The sequence below is a fragment of the Pseudochaenichthys georgianus genome, chromosome 20 (genome assembly GCF_902827115.2).
Source record: "Pseudochaenichthys georgianus chromosome 20, fPseGeo1.2, whole genome shotgun sequence".
Classification (NCBI taxonomy): Eukaryota; Metazoa; Chordata; class Actinopteri; order Perciformes; family Channichthyidae; genus Pseudochaenichthys; species Pseudochaenichthys georgianus.
In genome coordinates this window covers 3750730-3770982 of record NC_047522.1, presented here as the reverse complement: position 1 = coordinate 3770982, position 20253 = coordinate 3750730, and the positions used below count along the sequence as shown (strand labels likewise).

The 20253-nt window shown below is 39.7% G+C and overlaps 1 protein-coding gene across 1 annotated transcript in view; it reads left to right on the top strand.

The window, feature by feature from the left end:
* ctnnd2a (catenin (cadherin-associated protein), delta 2a) overlaps positions 1-20253 on the top strand; it is a 170728-nt gene that overhangs the window by 28567 nt on the left and 121908 nt on the right. Inside the window, 1 exon segment of the mRNA XM_034109154.2 lies at positions 17625-17755. Within this exon segment, the coding sequence (XP_033965045.1) occupies positions 17625-17755 (131 nt within the window).

Sequence of the window (20253 nt, the reverse complement as noted above, 5' to 3'; positions counted from 1 at the left end):
TGCATGCAAACTCTGCGGAGAAACTAGTTTGTTTTTCTGAAGACTTACAGAGTATCTCCCACAAGTCTTCTTAATCTTATTCTTCTGCCCCTGCTTCTTTTCCCTTTTTTCCGCCTCCGTGTAAAGGTGTTTTCCAAATCCAGGCAAAAAGGACACATGGCTGACAGGCAATCTGATCTTCTCATTTGGATTTGTCCCATCAACCAAACAGCTTTCTGATGGGTCTTGCATTGTTAATCATTACTCGTAATTGTTATTCTTTTTTAGTTCTACTTCCTAGCGTGTCAACAGGTTTATCTTTTTGGCAACACATTCATTTCCCCTAACTTCCAAGCCTGATTTGTTGTTTGTTTCCTTGGCAACCATTGTTCACGTAATGCAACTGCAGTATATCAAGGCCATCACATGGGGGCGGCATGTTTTGTCGGCTTTTGTGTTCAACTCTTGATGCTTCTAACAAGCACTTGAATAGACTCGGTGTATTGCACCAACACTTACATTATATTGAAGGCTTGATTCTGTTATTCAGGCACAGCTATATAAAAGCTTCTAAGTGAGGGACATTGGGGGACCAACGCACCATACATTACTCTTTTCTCTCTCTTCTGAATCCAGCAATGTATCTTTCTGTCTGTCTTTATCTATCTATTACCCACACACACTCACACACACACCCACACACACACTGGTAGAGGGCAAAGTCAAGCCACGAGGTTAACAGCTCACTGAGGTCCCATATGTCTCCTGCAGCAATAGCACACACTAAGAGCCTGATCACACCTCAGAGGAGCGGAGAGAAGGAGAGAGAAATAATACCCTGAATGCTTTTTAATGGCAATTGAACAGCAGGGGCTTGACACTGCATCTCTGAATATTACAATGCTAATGTTATCTTATTTCCTGCACAATGTTTTGTATTTATAATTAATTGAATGTTCCGTCTTGTCTCCGATGCGTGTCTTGGTTTAGAAAGCATGAATCAGGATTACAGGAGAAGAACATCTTAAACTTGCATTTCAGATTTGGCACAATGTTCTATGTCTGGCTTACTCTTTTTAGGCATGCATTGTGCATGTGAGTACACACATTCTGTACACAGAATAACCAGCTGCCCCGAGGCCTTTTGGCTTGCAAAAGGGACACATTGCCCTATTGTTTTCCCTGTGATTCAGTTATTACACAGAGATTAACACAGTGGAACTCTTCTGTGACACCCAAGGGCTTTGGACCCGGAGAGAGCGAGCACAACATGCCTTGACTCCCTCTCTTCCTCTCCCTTTCCCTGACAGACACACACACTTTCACATTGTGACGCACTTATTCAGGCATTGCCAAACAAACATGTGCAATTATAGCTAACACACACACACACACACACACACACACACACACACACACACACACACACACACACACACACACACACACACACACACACACGCATTTGTCTGTAGGAATGTGTTCAGGGGCTGATAAGGAGGAGAATAGGACAACAACATTAAAACAGAAATGCCGGCACAGCAACAGTTTATTTGAATTTTTTTCATACACATGTACAGACGTTCCCATGTCAGACATATAGAATGCTCATTATAATACTGGTAATAGTGTGACAGATGCTAGATGGCGAGTGCAGTTAAAGACATTCAGAAATGGCAGACGATGAAGAGAAGACGCAACAACAGACATGAAGAAAGAGAGGAAAGGAAAGGGTGTGATAAAGGTCAGCAAATGGGGGATGGAGGCAGGAGTGACAGCGAGGAAGAGTGAGAGTAGAGTGAGAGGGTGACGTCATGCTGATAGCACTGAGGCGGCACCGTCCCAGTGGGATCTCCCTTCTCCTGCCAGCTGTACGGCATCTCGGTGGGATCAAACACTAGCAGCAGGAAGACTTTCAGCTCCGCACAGCTGGAAGAGCATGGAAATAACATCCAAGCCTTCCATGTGTGCCCTCTGTGTGATGTGCAAATGAATGTCAACTGTTCACCTGCAACACACATCAGATGCTACCAGAATCATTTTCATACATTTAAAACACAATCTGTTTTAAATGTATGCCTATAATGAGTTCAGTCTAAATTGAATACTGATCCAACTAACATTGGCATGCATTTGATGAACTTTCTTACTAATGGTGGTGTTAGAGAAAAAGTAACCTTCCATTAAAAGTTCTAAGTAATTGGATCTCTAAATGTTTAAAATCCCTAATAACACTGACATTTAACGCAAATTAACTGCAAAGTGCAAAGCCTATTATAGGACTTGTCCACAACCTTATCAGTTCTAATGCAATTGAGAATCAGGTGAAGACAAAGCCTTCTCCACTGTCTCCTCCATGCATTTTAAACATTCTTTCTTTTTGTATTCTGTTGAGTTGGTCCTAAATTGCTGCTTTATTATCCTTTTGACAGATTATTAGTGTCATACTAGCATTTGCTGAAGCCATGGCAGGTAGAGGCTCTTAATATATTGAAAGCCAGTGATTAAGTCACAGTCTGATCTTTATTTACAGGTGGGTTCATATCTCTTTTATGTAAATGCAGGATATCTTTTGCAACATAATGACGGCAGCATGTGTGTGCTTGGCAGTGGCACCTCATGTAAATTATGTATTAAATGTCAAGGTTGTGAGGGATAGGATGTGAGGATGTGTGATGATAAAGCCATGTTTCCATCAGCTCCCGGCCTCTCTTATCCGAGTCTCAGGGGTATACTCTTCCTGTCGTGCCACAGCACAGCTTCTCTCCTGTGGCGTTTCATACAGTCGTGAGTTCTCTGGGTGAATGCAATATAACTTTACATTGTGGCTAGCTGCATTATAAATGGGAAGCTACTGCTGTGGACAGATTGAAGTCGCAATATGCACTTCTTTTGAGTTAGAGTTAAAGATGCAATCACGATATCCGTTTTTATCAAACATATTGAGCACCAGAAATTGCACTAAAGAGTCAACCTGGTGCACTTTTCAAAGGTAATGCATCATCATTCATTCTAATGTTAATCCTATTTCTCCACAGGGGGTTGTATTGTTCCAATAGGAGTAGCAGTCTCCATGCTGGACACACTATTATAGAAAGTCCATGCAGACAGTCCAGGCGAGGTGACACCACTGTAACGTGTAGGGAAATAAAGGAAAACATTGGACACACTAAAGATTTTCCATGAAAAACGGACCAGTTGTTCATAGAGCAAAATGATAAGACAGTGTTCTTTGATTTTGAGGCAACTTTAGTGCAAATATCAGTCTCATTATGGCCAAGAAAATACAAAAGATAGGATAAAGGAAACAGCATGTTTGTAGTGAGTGACACACTTTGACATACTTGCTTTTTATGAAGAGTCCATTCACATCTTAAAAGAAATCAAGTTAGTAAATTGCTACAGATGATTTATTTCCTTGAAAAATATGTTGTTAATAAGTTAGAATTTGAACTGACAAGTAAACAAGAAACATGTGTTTACTACTGGTAGCTGCTGTTTGTTCTGGCGGTCACTCGAGTATCATCAAGGCATCAGTGCTACGTTCAAGGGCACGCAACAGTAGGGTTAGTGGGGAGAAACAATAATAGGGTTTCACCTTCCAACCCAGATTTCCCCAGCTGGTCAACTACTCAGGCACTGCATTTATTTATACAGTAGGACCGATCTATTTTGGTTTCTAAAACAGCTAGTTATGCAACACATTTAAATACACTGTGTGTGTTTGTGTGAGTGCATGTGCGAGCAGATTGTGTTTGAAATGATTATCAGACTGCAGCAGGGTATCTGTGAAGTCTCTCTCCCTCTCACACACACTTTTCTTTCTCTCCTTCCTCTACGGTTTCATTTCTTGCATCTCATATTCTCTCTCTCTCTTTTTCTCTTTATCTATCACGCTTGTTTTGAACACTGACCTGTCAGTTTTGATCTCCCACTCTCCAAGTAGATGCCCTACTTATTTATCGGGGGTGGTGGTGTGGAGGGGTGGGGGGTGACATCACAGTGTAGATTGGGGAGTGAAATGCAAACAAGAACAACAAAGCTATCTCAGAAGGAGGCAGACAATTAGAGCAGAGGATAAGCTTATTGAAGCCCTGTGTGTGTGTGGCTGCGTTAGCATTTTAACAGTCAGTGGAAAAAATTGACCACCCATTTTTCTTTCCTTGTACATCTTAATCTCCCTATTGGTCCTGTCACAGAGGAATGCTCCCTTTCATTAGATCACAGGCAGACTCAGGCCTGCTCTCTCAGAGATAACACTCAGATAAATGTTGGCCTCTATCCCCTCTGAATGCCAATCATATCTTACCAACAAGACAGCTTTTGATGTCTATCACGGTCAAGGTTATCTGCCGAACGCATACCCTCATTGCTCTCTGTCTGCGTAATGTCTTCTTCTTTCTCCTTTTGCTTCTCTCCGTCTCCCATAAGTGTTTAAGAGGTGAATGGAAAAAGTGCTTCTTTACGTCTAGTCCCGCTATCCATCCACTTGTCACACGGAACGCATGTCATCTCCAGCATTATCAGGTTATCGCTCTTCAAAGGTCATTGGCTCAGATGATAATTGTGCAGCAGACATGGGTGAGCAATGACTTTAAAGTGATGCATGTTGGCATTTCCCTTGAATTCCAAGCACTTCAGAGGGACAACATGCGTATATATACACGCAGAGTTTTAGGGTTATACGTACATTTTATCCAATAGCTCACGTCCCAAAGAGTATTGATGACACAGAGGAAACAAAAATGACCATGTGCAGACTCACTTTGCTTGGCTTTTTCTTTAGAATAAAGAATAAGAATAAAAAAAGAAGTATGATCATGAATAACTTTGTTCAATATATAAAAAGGCTGTTTCATGAGTGGCAGAGAAACAGTGGGGTAGTTTTGTTTTCAGCACCATGGACAGCTCTAAAGGCCTGTTTATAGCAACAAGCTGGTGTTAAATATTGGTTATAGCCTGTTTTCTACCACAGGGTCACAAAGGGCCAACTAAATCATACTGATTATTAATGTCAATCAATTACTTTACATAGCAAAATTACCAAGGTTCGTTTTGGATCTAGTTGCCCCCAGCAGTGAAGCAAGGCTCTCTTTTCATTTACATTAATGGAGATTTCTGAACCGATCGAGGTGGTGAAAAAGACACATGCGGCATGAAAAAAATTTTTAACAGAAAGAAATAAGCACACAGATATAATTAAAAGTAATTATCCCTCATTTATCTGTACCAGAAAGAGAATCATATAAGTGTAGCTACTAGACATTGAAAACAAAAAAAATGAGTAAAGTTAGAAGCTATGAAATGATAAGGATATAGTAAAGCGTGCAACAGGGATATGCTGGCTAACATCCTTAATAGGACCTGCAGGCATGGACATTATGTGGTTAAGTTGTACTGCCTGTGAGACAGGTACAAAACATTTACCTTGATAGAATTTTGAAATATAGAGGCATGCAAAATATATAACGTGATATTCTTCCACACCACGGGGGCTCGAGGAAGACTACATATTATTTGGTTTTCTTGCTAAATTGAATCACAGCAGATCCTGTGATGATTACATTTTGCACACCGTCTTCTCGTACAGGATTTCAAGTCAAGGACAAGGTTTCTGAGACGTAAAGGGAGTGTTCACTGATCGTAAGGAAGAATGCCAGCCGTGAGTAGCCTCCCCCCAGGCAGCCGCTAGTTGTTAGCATGAACTCCCTGTCTTTCTTACAAGTCAGACTGTACTTTCATTTCTTTAAATGGATTTGGGGATATCGCACATTATTTTATGCATGCATTGGCGTGCTTCAGGCAATGCATAGGCTATTCTTACCCAATGAAATGCGTTCTTGCTCATCTGTCATTGCAAGCACTGTGGTTCCTGTACTGCCACAACGCATATATAATACATACAACCGTGGAATTGATTCACACGAACATAAACAGTAAGTTTCTATTTTCAGAACTGTATATAAGTCAAAGGCAGAGGATACCAGATCTCATTATATGGTATTTTTGCATTGTAGAGAAGGCAATGAAATAAAAGTGATGTACATATGTGTTGTTTCGTCGCTGATTTACGACCAAATATGTATTTTTCTTTAGAGAACGACCTCTAGAATGAGATAGACAGTGAGACAGACAAAGAAAGACTCATGGCTGAGCTGCTGGATGACTGACTGCCTGATGTCGAGACAAATGATCCGGGATGATGGCATGGCTCTGAGCTAATCCAGGAGCAGTGGACACCAGCGCTGAACCATCTCAAACAGATCATTCAGTCGGCTAAGTGTGACAAATGTGTACCGGTGGAAAACTTTGCAAGGTAGTCCTGTGGTGTGTTTGAACACCAAATCAACAGTCACATGAAAACACAAGAGGTGTTTCATTAAACCAGCGCACATTTCCTATTAACCCTGTCCCTGATTGTCTCAACTTTGTCACAGCTCTTGGTTCGTTTCAGGCGGCAAGGAAAGGAAGATGGTTTGTTTGCATGCTGCGTGTTTTGGCAGCATGCTGATTAGACGGAGATTATCAGTTGCACATTGTTCAGACATGTGTGATGGGAGTCAGAGGGAGGTGTGAGACGAAAGAAAGAGTTAAGACTCAGGTAAAGATACGCCTGATTTCTTCCGACTTTCTCTCATACTCTCTACTTTCTTGTTCCTACCCTTTTATCTTCTTTCAACGTTAATATTTTGTATATCTTATCCCCCTGATCAACTGGCCTCTTTTGCTAGCTTACCCATACAGTGTTTCCCTTCCACTTTGCATAGTCTGCATGTTTGTGACTGTGAGGGTGCGTTACTGTAACTTCCTGACGTATCTCACGTCACAGGTGACAGTGGGAGCGGTCGAACGCTGCCTTCCTGTTGACAGCTCTGCACACAGTATTATTTCAGTCGTGTTAATGAGCCACGGTATTCTGACATCCGAGCTGATGAAACCTGCTTATATGAGCAGACATTGTTTCCAGGCGCCAGGCACAATGTTGCATATAATGTTGATATAAAGTCTTATCCCCCCTCACCGGTTGTTGTTTTGTTTCAGATAAGTCACAGCTTGACATGTTTTGACTCTCTGCTGAAAGAAAGTCAAGATTCAGGTTTGTATCATTTCCTGGACTAACAAGAGTGCCATCATGTAAGATCAAAATGTGTTAGTTAAATATGATTTGTCATTGTTACATTGGTCCAAATGTGTTGAGGTTTGAGACACATGATGCATCTTGACTTTGATTGAATGCATTTATGAAGAATGGTATCCTCCTTCGCGTCGAAAGGAGCCAGTTGAGGTGGTTCGGGCACCTAGTTAGGATGCCACCTGGGCGCCTCCCTACTGAGGTGTTCCAGGCACGTCCAGCTGGGAAGAGACCAAGGGGTAGACCTAGGACCAGGTGGAGGGATTATATCTCTTCGCTGGCCTGGGAGCGCCTTGGGACCCCCCAGTCAGAGCTGGTTGATGTCGCCAGGGAAAAGAAAGTTTGGGGCTCTCTGCTGGAACTGCTACCCCCGCGACCCGACCACGGATAAGCGGGAGAAGATGGATGGATGGTTTCCACCTATTTGGCACTAACAGTACTTCAAAGATCCAACTTCTTATTTTGAGAATATCTCATTCATTTGAGAACAGATGGTCTCATTTTTGTCTTACAAAATGTATTTTCTGTATGGCAGCAATGCACTTGTTTAGTTATTGTTGTATATCAATTAAAATGCTCTTAATTACCATTCAGACCATGCACTCATGCAGACAGTTTAATGGTTCTGGGATCCAATGACACCATAGCGGGCTTTTCTGTCTCTCTGCATATCCGTCTTCTTTTCACACTCTCCTCCTACCTGCCTTCCTAACGTCAGGATAAAATACAAAAAACACTATAGGGAGAAAAGTTAACAATATTCTGTAGCAGGAAAAAAAGTTGGAATAATTTCTCCCTCTCCGTGCTGGTTTCTCTGACTGTGGAAGCAGAGATTTCTGACTTTGCATGCAGATAGTTTCTCCAGCATGTCTTCAAACCCAGAACCCAATCTAGGTCAACCATCTGACAGCTTCCCTACTGCCACACTGTGCTGTGTGAATATACATGTGTGTGCATATGTGTGTGTCTGCGCTTCACATTAGCGCCCCAAGACTACAACAACAACCAAAACAAAAAACTGTGTATTTGCCTTTTCTTATTCATTGAATACTAATTGTTGCTAGAGATGACACACAAATAATTGGAGTATATCATATATGCTACACGAGCAATAGCTGGAGGTATTGATTGATGATCAATGTTGCTGTCTCTGTTGACTGCTTGCAATGAGGCTGTTTGAAAGCGAGCAAAACAGGCCCGAGGCATCATATCTCAGTGGTCTGTGACCAGCCTCAGAATCACTGGAGCTGCTGGAGCTGTGAACCACACCCTCCTCCAGTCTCGCTCTGTGTCTGGTATCGCCTGTTCTGGAGTTATTTGAGGTTCGTTGATTTCTCAGAGGGAATATAAGTCTAACAAACCACCAATACGTCAATATGTCAAGACATGCTTATGAGCGTTCACATTTTTATTCCTTTGGCAAATGTATAAGCTCTGGGAGTCTGGGACTATTCGTAAACCCCAAATGCTTCAAAACGACAAAGTTCATATTAAGATGGTTTTGAGATTTGCACAAATTTGCACACATGCGTGAATATAGAGTGATGATGAATGGTGGTGTACTCTTAGTGAGCTTGCACAGTAGCTACTGGTTATATGCACAAACATACTGTACATACACATATGGAAAGGATTTTTGATGCTTCTCATTACTAAGATGTATGTTTGGATTCAAAGCAAATCCTAAAACACAGCCTACAACTGTTTCAGATTTCTTGAAATGGAAAGATAGAGCCACATAAAAAAATTCAGTGACGTGTTGCATTCATTTTCTAATTTATATGTAATATTCATGCCCCAAAACGTACTTAAATGGTTGTTTAATAGGGAGTGATTGGTAAAATATTGTATATCCAACTTGTTGTTGTTTGGTATTATTCACCTCAGTATATTGCAATTCTGTAGACGAGAATACAGTATCTATTTTTAGTTATGGGTGTCTCAGAATATTTTAAAATGTTGACGTGCTTGCCCACACAGGCATACATAGCTGTGCATACTTGTGTGTGTGTGTGTGTGTGTGTGTGTGTGTGTGTGTGTGTGTGTGTGTGTGTGTGTGTGTGTGTGTGTGTGTGTGTGTGTGTGTGTGTGTGTGTGTGTGTGTGTGTGTGTGTGTGTGTGTGTGTGTGTGTGTGTGTGTGTGTGTGTGTGTGTGTGTGTGAGTGTGTGTGTGTTTGTCCACATCTAGAGCCAAACACCATCTCCATCTCTCCCCAGTGCTCACTGAAATATACATTATTCAGAGTTTAATATTAAACTGTACATGAAGGTAAATTGGAGCCATCAATCATCCAAGACTTTCATATGTGGCAGACTTTGGGAATTATTTTGAAAGGCAAAGCAGTCGTTGGAAACCACAAGTGATTGGCTAGGGAAATTGGGTGTGGAAATTATAATTATACTTTTTTTAATTTTCCAAGCTTTAACTCATTCTGATGACATTAGCATTATAAGCCATATGTTTGGGATGATAATTATTTGAGGATGACTGCGAAGAGCACACAGCTAATGAGTTAAAATATATTCAAAAAATGTCTATCAATTTTAATGTACATGTCCCTCATTTTGAGTTTCATATGGAACTAGACAGATTTGATGCTCATCGAATTGGATTTAATATTCGAATTAAATGAACATATTGGCATGAGTCAATTTTAATGAAGCATAATAGCCTGCACAATATATAGACAGCACTAAGACTCAGTGGAATACCATTTTTCTTAATTTTATCCAAAGCAACAGCTGAATCCGTAAACTCTGTTTCACAATGTACCTTGCATGTCTGTGCTGCAGTACAATGCTTGATTAAGACAATGCTACACAATGACTGGCTAAAATGGAGTGTCTCATATATCCAACGCAGAGTTAAGTTTGATAGCAGTTCAAATAAACTGCTATCTGACACATCAGTGGTAAACATCAGATCTGAATACAAAAAGTTACTTTTTTTTCTTGGAAAGTAGCCTATAAGAGATATTTAATGAATGTCGACAGAAATAATTTTCCACCGCAGATTATAAGAATGATGAACACATGTTATCACTTCCAGATTATAATATTATAAAGGCAGCATATTATTTAAGTCAAGCTATTATTGTTCACAATGAGACATTTTCAGTAATGCATGAATGCAAGTGTTGTAGTGTAGAGTAGACCATCATTTGGGACTGATCCACTCACTATAATTGGGTCCCTGTATTGACATGTATATCGACAGTCGTATGTCATATGATAGTGAAAGTACAGTATCTACATTGTTGCAGTTTAAGCCCTTATTGCAGGTTGACAACACAACCTTGTTTTTTTTAGATAAAAAGCAGCCTTTATACAGGTTGTGTACTCATGGTGCCATTACACCTTCTAGTCCAGGGGTGTCAAACTCAAGGCAAGGGGGCCAAATCTGGCCTGTGACTTCATTTTCTGTGGCCGCACAAGAGCTTGCAAATAATATAATATGTTTATTATACGGTTACAGGCCGATTTACAGAAACACGTTGCCCATAAACTACATGTCCCACAATGCATCTCAAATTTTGAATTTTTCTCAGAATTTGACTTTTTTTTCTTCAAAATATGCCTTTTTTCTTAGTAGTTGCATTTTTCTCAGAATTTGACTTTTTTTCAAAATGTCACTTCCTTTTTTTCCAGAATTTGGCTTTTCTTTTAAAAATAATTTTGTGACATTCTCACTGAAAAGACTTGCAATTATTTGCCCTAGACTTCTTCTTTCAGAGTTAATTATGAAGTTATTACCCTATCCGAAAATAATCCAATGCAGAGGAAATAATGTAATATATAATACGTTATTTTATATATATTAAATATTTATATATGTAATTTTATATAGTCTTATAGTTACAACTAGTTATTTGAATGCAACCATAGTGTTAATGTGGCCCCCGATGAAATTGAGTTTGACACTCCTGATAGTGGGTGCTCTTCTGTTATTGGATAGCGTCATCTCTGAAGCACCTGCAGTAAATCTGCACTAAATGAACGAGCGCTACTGCACGTGCAAACGGCAACAACTGGCAGTCCCTATTGGTCGACAGCCCACAGCAGGTAACAACTACTGCAAATGATAAAAAGAAAAAAAATGTCGTAGCATTTATTTAAAAGCTGATATGAACGATGTATTTATCGATAATTGTGTCATATGTGGAACGGTTTGTAGTTGCCTGTCTTATCTAACTTTCCTGGGTGCTATCAAGGCTGCTAAGTTTTTTTTTGGAAACAATAAGCGGACAATATGTCTCTTGCTGCTGTTAAAACGGGTCCTATAGCTTTTTATCATTGGAATTTTGGTTTTTATTTGTAATGAATGTATTTAGTCCAAATCAACGCAAGGAAGTGACGTTAAAGGGCTGTTATGCTAGCTTACTGTAAGCTAGTTTTCGTATTTTTTGTCTTTGCCATTTATGTTCAATTAGCGCTGATTGCGTGAAGGTGTGCGACTGTAAACTGTAACCGTTATGTTTCTGGATAGCTAGGGCTTTCAGGTAAGCATCGGCACTTTTATTTGGCTTTATAATTAACTTTTTTGTTGTTGTTTAAAACAATATAAGTATGGCCATTCTCAATATGAGATATGCCATATAACTATAATTAAGTTAAATCTATAATGATATATTTATATGCCAGTAATAAACACTCCATTCCTCCACAGTGCTGTATTGTCTGAGAATCCTTTGCTGCTGGTCAAGTTAGCCACTTTGTCTAGAGAAGGTAAGACATTTTTCAAAGCAGACATGTTGGCTTGTCATGATAGTAAAAAGTGTTGCTAACTATATAAACAAGGGCTTGTTTTATTCAAGTGTGCCATGACATCCATTATAGCAGGGCTCTGACACTGAAACAGCTAAATAGAATTCAGCCATCCTTAATTCTATTACCTACACGTGTTTCCAACAGTGACATGTCAAAATGTCCTCCATGATAAACACCAAGTATGTGTTGAGTAGGATTCTAGCTCCACTTGTTTCACATCCCTTAGGAACCTCCTTGTTTTTTTGCAGCCATCATACAATTCTTTTTCAACTGAGATAGCTTTCAGAGCTTTATAAATAATTTAACAGTGTCATTTCATGCGGAGGGGAGAAGCATGCTTTTGATTGTGGTACTTTGAGGAGCCTTTCGCTCAAACATTCTGAGGACAATGGCTTCCTGATCACGCAATACTTGGGACGTGGTTTTGGGATGGAATTTGAGGTACATTCTCTAAAAATAGGAATCAAGATAATAACGTTATAACGATACTCCAATAGATTGAAAAGAGTACTACTTATTTTTCAAAAGACTTTCAAAGCATCATATTAATTAATTAATTAATTAATTGTGATTTCACTAAGATAATAGATCAATATTAATCTGTTAGCATATGTTTTGCAATGGTGGGAGACACCTTTTAAAAGCTAGGAGAAAAACGGAAAGAAAAGATAACAAGAGAAGTTAAGGTTAGAGGTCAGAGCAGGGCAATGCCGCAGAGCCAACAATGCTTAGAGTCAGACAGACAGCTGAGGGGTAAGGGGAAAATACCTCATTGAACCTCAGAGGACGGTGTGTGCATGTCCTGAATGTGTGTGTCTGGGAGTACACATGCGTAAGGTGTGTTCAGCCGGCAGGGGGCAGGTGTGGAGGCCACAGGTCACGGTGTGAGGTGCCCGTCCTGCCGAATCCTATGAGTCGGGGTTTGACAAAGCTCTGTTTTTGTATGTGCTTGCATGAGTTTTTTTCCTGTGGATGGAGAAAAATCAGTTTTTCTATTGAAAGAGACAAGTACAGCAAATGCCCAAGTTTGTTTTTAAATGAAAACCATATTTAAAACTTGGTTACTTAAGACTTAAAAACATAAAGCCAAATGACTTTTTATGTGTTGAACCAAAACCTTCAACCAACATTCCTGCATTACGTTTTCTTAATAATTCTTATCCACTAAATAAATTGAATGATAGAGTAATCCCCTCACTTATTGCTTGGTCTCCCTTATGAAGAAGAAGTAACACTTCAAACTGTGCCATTTGTTTCCTGTTGAATTTCTCTTTTGTTTGTCCACTTTGTTCTCCAAGGAACTCTGCTAAATGCTAGGTCCTCTATCATGCTGTCAAAAAAGAGACTGTCTGAGCTTTTCATGTCTTATCTAGGTCTGAGCCAAATGAAATGTCAGGCCATCATTTCTCCTCAGTTCAACAGGAAGCCGCACACAGCTCAAATCAGCCAGAATGCGCTGCAATTAAGTGTGTCCCCAGAGCTACAAAAGCCCCCTATAAGCTGCGGCTCCTGTTACATTGTGGCCTGCAGGATGTAACGCATCTATTCAACAGCAGCTCAACTGTGGCTGCTGACAATAGCTCAGGAGGAACATTGGGGTGATGCAGCATTGTGACACCTGATGGCAAATGTTTTGGTACTGGGGTTATCTCCAAAGCAGCCAGTATACAGTGAGCCGACTTTTCAATTTTCTGAACACAACACAGCACCTGTCTGGACACTAATCAGAAAGGGTGTGTGCCTTTTCTATCCATGATCTATGGCTTTCGCGGACAATAAATGGTTCACAATGATGTGTGTTGTTGTATGCACAGGCTCAAAAATGGCATTGCTGCTGGGATTGGATTTAGATCTGTTTTTTTTCAAATGATTTGGGTAATTCACTTATATAAATAATATACAGAAGGTGGGCCTTTTCAAGCCCCACCTGTTCCTCATCGCTCCAATAAAATGGTAGGCCAAGCTTAAAATTGTCAAATGTATCGTTCTATAACAGGGGTCTCCAACTTTTTTTAGGATGAGGGTTACTTTCAAAAAATAAAACAAGTCGTGAGCTACTTTTACTCCTCTTTTTTGTTTTTTTGCAGTGTATATATTTAGCACATTTTAACATTATTATATGCTACCTTTAACCTTTGAGTGCTGTTTGGGTCTGTGGGACCCGTTTTCAGTGTTTACTAAAATAAAATGTATGCAATTTAATTATTTTAACCTGCTTTATTTGGTGGTGGACGTCACATCCTCGAGGGTCCGGGGGCATGCACCCCCAGGAAGATTTTTTTTAAATGTTGAAGTTAAATGCATCAATCTGGTGCACTTTGAGCTAGGGCTGCTCAATTAAATCGTATTTTAATCGCAATTACGATTTTGGCTTGCAACGATTATGAAAACAACATAATCGAAATAAAACGATTTTATTTATTTTTTAAATAGGTTTTTCAGTTGAATTATACTTAAAGTTCAGGGTAATCAACTGTTAAAAACATACTTTTCAAATTATTTTCTTCAATAAATTGATGTTTTTCAAAGTAAATGGTTAATCGTTTTTAATAATCGTGATATCAATTATTGACCCAAATAATCGAGATTATGATTTTTGCCATAATCGAGCAGCCCTACTTTGAGCCCAACATGAATTTATGGATACAGCTCTCAACACTCAGATGAAAGGGAGCTGTATACTTTTCAATAATCCAAACATCTTTAGAATATGATCACAACAAATCATTTAAACTAGTTTATTCTTATCTTATGTTACCTAGTTAGCATTCTTTCTTTTTATTTATGCATATTTGACTAATCACTCCCCTTTTAAACTTTTTACTGTCCTATAGTACACATTGGAATGATTTCTTACTTTATTTTGTACAACTTTATTAAATAGATAAAGGTGTGCTCTCTCTCTTGCTCTCTTTCTCTCTCTCTCTCTCTCTCTCTCTCTCTCTCTCTCTCTCTCTCTCTCTCTCTCTCTCTCTCTCTCTCTCGCTCCACATTGCTTTTCTTCCCGACTGCAACGCTGTTGTGTGTGTCTGTGAGAGCGTTTCACACGTGTGTATGAGAGATTTTTACCAGTGGCGAGCCTGTCTCTGAGGGCCTAAAATATTCTACAACATAATATTTAAAAACATTAAAACAAATTATATTTTTCTTTATATATTTTTTTAAAATATGTTTTTAGTAATATTTGTCAATAGTTTTACCAAAAATAACTTGATTAAATTGTATTTAAAATAACATTTCCAACGAAATAAATCCTTTGAATCTGCCTATTCAGTTTCTGTTTGAATGTGAAGGGTTAAATGAAAGAAGCTCCTCTCTGCGAGTCTGTGAAGACAGGAGCTGATTGGACGTCCAGCTATGAATTCACAGAGGGCCAGCTATAGTAACTGAACGAGAGTAATGTCAAATGACAGTACAATTGACCAATCATATCTTCCCTCTAAATGGGTGGGCTTTATTATCGCGGACTTTATGACAAGTTCCGCCCGCTGTGAAACGTTTCTTGTTTCCATAGCAACAACAACTGTCAACAGCGTAAACTTGCCTTCAAAATAAAAGCATGCCAAATTACACTTAAGACATACAACTGCAACGAAAGTAACAAACACAATGCAATATCCTTTTCAATTTCAAAGAACACAAATTGGGTTATCTACAGGTGTTGTTTTGTGTGGTAGAGGGTCGCTTTTCATTGATACGTTTTGCACCCCGGGCGGGCCGTTGTTTTGATATTTCACCAGTGTATAAATAATAAATAAATGTGAAAAAAAAATGTAAAAAAAAAAATTTGAATTTATTTTTTAAATAATTTTTTTTTTTTCGCGACCCACCTATCACATCTCGCCCCACACTTTGAGAAACGCTGGTCTAAATGATCGAGAGCTCCTTTACACGCCGAGCGGTAGATGGTATCGCCGTAGTCGAACAGAGGAAGGACCGTCATCTGGACCAGAGAGAGTTTAGCAGATGAAGTGAATGAGGAGCGATTCCTATATAGAAAGCTGAGTCTAGCTTTAACCTTGGTCTGAATTTTGGAGAGATGTTCTGAGAATGACAGATTACTGTCAATCCAAAATCCAAGGTATTTATAAGATTTAACTATTTCGAGGTCCCGGGTTGTCTGACAAACCAATGCCATAAAAACTGTTCATCAGTGTCAGTGGTAATTCAAAATAATCTATTGGAAGGCAAGAATAAATGAAATTCCCTCTACATTTATTCAGTGTTAAGCATAAGAAAACCCAACCAGTGGGTAGAGACATTGTGACTTGTCAAAACAGGTGTAACTAATAACTGCTTCATTTCATTTAGGTATGCCAGTGCAGGGGCTCATTTTGCAGTCTGGCACACTGGCACCCTGGCATGGCTTACTGGCACAGCTAAATGGAAAGAAGCCATCATTAATGTTATTAGTCACACCTGTGATTTTCCTGCCATGAGAAATGTCTTTAATGTCTATTCAAAATACAGTGGGTCTGAGTGCTACAGGCATAACTGGATGGTTTGGGGAACGCAAGCCAAACCACCTTAGCACAGAACTATTGCCAAGAAGCCTCAGATTAAATGATTGATGAAGCATAGGTTCATTCTGTGGTGGCAGGTCAGGGCTCCACTTCATTGCCGGAGGGGTTTACTGTAGGAAACAACTGCAGGACTCCACAAATAAGGTGAGATGAGTCCTTCCTCCTTCCACCTACTTGCACAGTCGACTTATGCAAGACAATGTGGCAGTCCGCCAGCTGGTGTGTTTTGGTCTTTGCTGGGGTTGTGGTTGCTCTGGAGCCAAACTTTCTTGACTCATCTCCACTCAGAAGGGGAGATGCCAGACAGTCGTGGTGTTTGTAAGTGAGAGTGAAAATAACCATCTGTGGGCCATCTCTCTAGCATCTTTTATTTACCGACACCACCCTGTCTGGCCTGCTGTCCGTCTGCTTGCTATCTAACTATATTAAGAAACAGACTGGACTTTTGATTTGCACTCAGCTATTGTTGAATTTGTGGGTTGACTAGCCCGGTGCTAATAGCTTACTTAGACTCAACGTGTGTTTGATTAGCTCTAAATAACATTACTGTTAATATTTACTCTAAGAAAACTGCAAAAAACTTGAATACACTAATCAACTAGAAGAGCCTTCAAGAGTTAATTATCTCAGCCAGGGAGGTCTTTCATTAAGCTGTGTGACATCTCTCTGTTTAATCATGGATTACCTTGCAAGCTACTGGACACATCAGCCCTATATTGTTCTGCTTATTTTTGACTGTATGCTGAAGAACCTCTTGTATTTCACTTTGCTTTGTTAGCATCTTTGAAAACATTTCAACCAGCTATGCTGTTACCGCCATATCATTTGTGTCTGTTAGATAATCATCCTTCTTAAGTTTTGGAGCTAAAGTAAATAATGCTTTGGGGGAGTCAAGTAAGTATAATGTTGCCATGGAGTCAGTGATTTATGCTGTTGGGTACAACCCTGGTTTTAGCTTTTTATTTATTTACTAAATGACACCCTTAAAAGTGTGCCAAATTAGCTATGAGAAGTTCCTAGTAAAGATGCGAACAATTTCAAGCAATTTATTACACCCTATGATTTCTAAGCATATTATGGACTTTACTTGTTAAACAGATCAGAGATAATAATAATCGTGGAAGTGTAAGTGACACCAAATCTGTATATATGTGTGTCATATCTGTGTTTAGTCTTGACTGGATGAATATTGATGTTATGTGTGTATTTTCTTTTTATATTAGCAATGCCGGTGCCAGATCAGCCCGCGGAGCAGGAGAAAGGAGCCATGGTAGCCCCTGTGATGCCAGCCTCCAATGGAGAAAGATCTGCGACGGAGACCACGTCCTCCATCCTCGCCTCTGTCAAAGAGCAGGTAGGAACTCTCAAATGTACACGTGGGTTGTTCTGGTGCCAAACTCGCTTGTGTTTAACTGATAAGAAAGGCACATTTAGTCTCTTTCCTCTGCCCTCCCCTCATAGCCCATAAACAGCTTGCTATTAGGCTGGTCAGAAGGTTGTCACTCTTGTTTAGCGGAAAAGGTGCTCTGCTGCTGTAAAGTGTTTAAAAGGAACCAAAGATTGATTGCTGCCAAGGGAATAAGGGAGCGTAATGGATGGAAATGATGGGAATTACGGGGCGCGAGCTGTAGCCAACTACACATGAATGGAAAAGTCATTAAAATCAAGGCAATTACTCGACAGGGAGCTTTATAAGGAAGCTGCAGCACTGTAAGTGTACAGGCCGGGCCATGGGGCTGCAGGTTAGCAGGAGGAGGTGGAGAGAGGGAAGGAAAGTACTTACTGTAGAGTGAGGAGAGAAGAGAGGACAGATGACATTGGAAAGTCACTGTGAGTGAGTGGGTTCGTTTGGTGTAGAGGGAGATACTGGACAATAATCATTTGCAAGTAGGCAATTGAAATCTACTGAGATAAAAAAGTGGACTAAAAAGATGTAGAGAAAGCAACAAGAGGAGAAACAAAGGAATACTTGAAAGGGATGTAGCTTTTAAGTTTCAATGATACAGTGACAAGTGTCGAAGTTAAAAACCATCACATTTAACAGTTTAGGTTACGGTAAAGTGTGTGTGTTTGTTTGTGTTAGCTTGCACAAGTTTAAAATAAAGAACCCAACAGAAACATGACCTTTGCATGATGAGAAGATATTCTGAGTACCGAGCCGCTCTTCAAAAGAAATAAAGAAAATAAACTCACGCACGCACTAATTGCATCTGGTGATTTGTGTTTAGCCGTGGACTTATTCTCTTTGAATAATGGAATTCTGTTTCATTTGGATTTAGCTCATCAGTCCATGCAATGCACAAAGATTTATCATCTGCGTTGACTCTGAAATCCTCCTTAATTTAATACCACAAAATATTCCATTTACCCATACCAAGTGAAGGACAAGTGCTGATGGCAATTTCATATTTTCTTTCCTTTACAAATGGCATTCATTTGTGGGTTCAATGTGGTGAACTTATCCAAAAGGAAATACTTTACAGACTAGCTGTTGTTAAAGCCTCACTTTTCTTCTGAAGTGCAATAGCTACAAACATGTTTGAAATTCAAAATGATTGACTTATTCTGTCATCATAAGGCAAACGATCATTGAATCAATAGTTGCAACAAAAGCATATTCTTTACGTATTTTCCAGTGCATAAACCTTCAAAAATATTATTGATAATACTGGAAAATATTTGTTACAAATTAGACTTCAAGAGACATAAGGCCTATATATTTTCTCCCGTCCCCCCTATAGCTGCCCGTATGCTTGTTATCCTACACAGTTGCTGGTGATTAGGGTAGTATGTATGGTATGTATATAATGCACTTACCATCAGCAGGTCTATTAGCGCCGTGATATGTCATGAATAATACATTTCCACACAGGGAGCACATTAATGTCTGCATACAATTTAAATAATGGTACGGAAAACACAGAATGATGGTACTATCTGAAGGTTTGAAATGTTCCTGTGGGCGCATTTCTTAAATAAAGAACTTTTTTCTTAATCAACTTATGAATATAGCTCTAAATCTCTCTGCCTCACACTGACATTCTGTATCCCGGTTTGTTTGTGGGTAGGGGGGCGTCCCTGCATATGATACTATTACTCCACTAACCCAGCAGTCCCACTCCCATTGCGGCATCAACATGCCTCACACACACCAAGGATACACACATGGCTTGGATTCCTTTTAGTAGACACCATCTGTCTGCTGGTGAGTGTGTGTGGTGTGTGTTGCTGGTGGATAAGTAAAACATGACGTGGTATGTTCATGTTAGTGAAAGGACTTCCAACCACTGTTTGTCCCAAGGCTTTTTAAATGATTACAAGTATGATACTCAAATGCAGTCTGCAGAATAAATAAATGTGACAGAGAATAAAACTAAATGCTGCTTTGGACATCAAAAGCATCATTGTGCTGCACTTTGTATACAACCTTATTATTTGGGACAGCACTAAGCACCTTACTAAAAATCTGATTCATCAATCATCAAGTCATCAGAGCCATTCTACATCTAAACCAGCTATGACATTAACACACGACAAGAGTTCATGATGTTGGTTGCTGTTGGCGTGCTGGTTTTGGCGGGCACAGCACTCAGGTTTGGGAGTCCTGACCTCCTGGGGATTGTCTCTAACGAGGGATCTGGAAATTGGCATAACCAATTATTTTTCTACACTTATCACCGCTGCAAAGCACTCAGTGTGCCTGGGGTTTTGAAACGGGTGCAATGTGAACCCCTCCACAGCAGATAAAGTCCCAAGCTGTATTTGGAGGACTCTCACCAGGAAGACACCGAGCTTCACAGTGTTTTCACAGATGTGACCCGATAAAGTCTGTATGAAACCTACCTGTAAAAA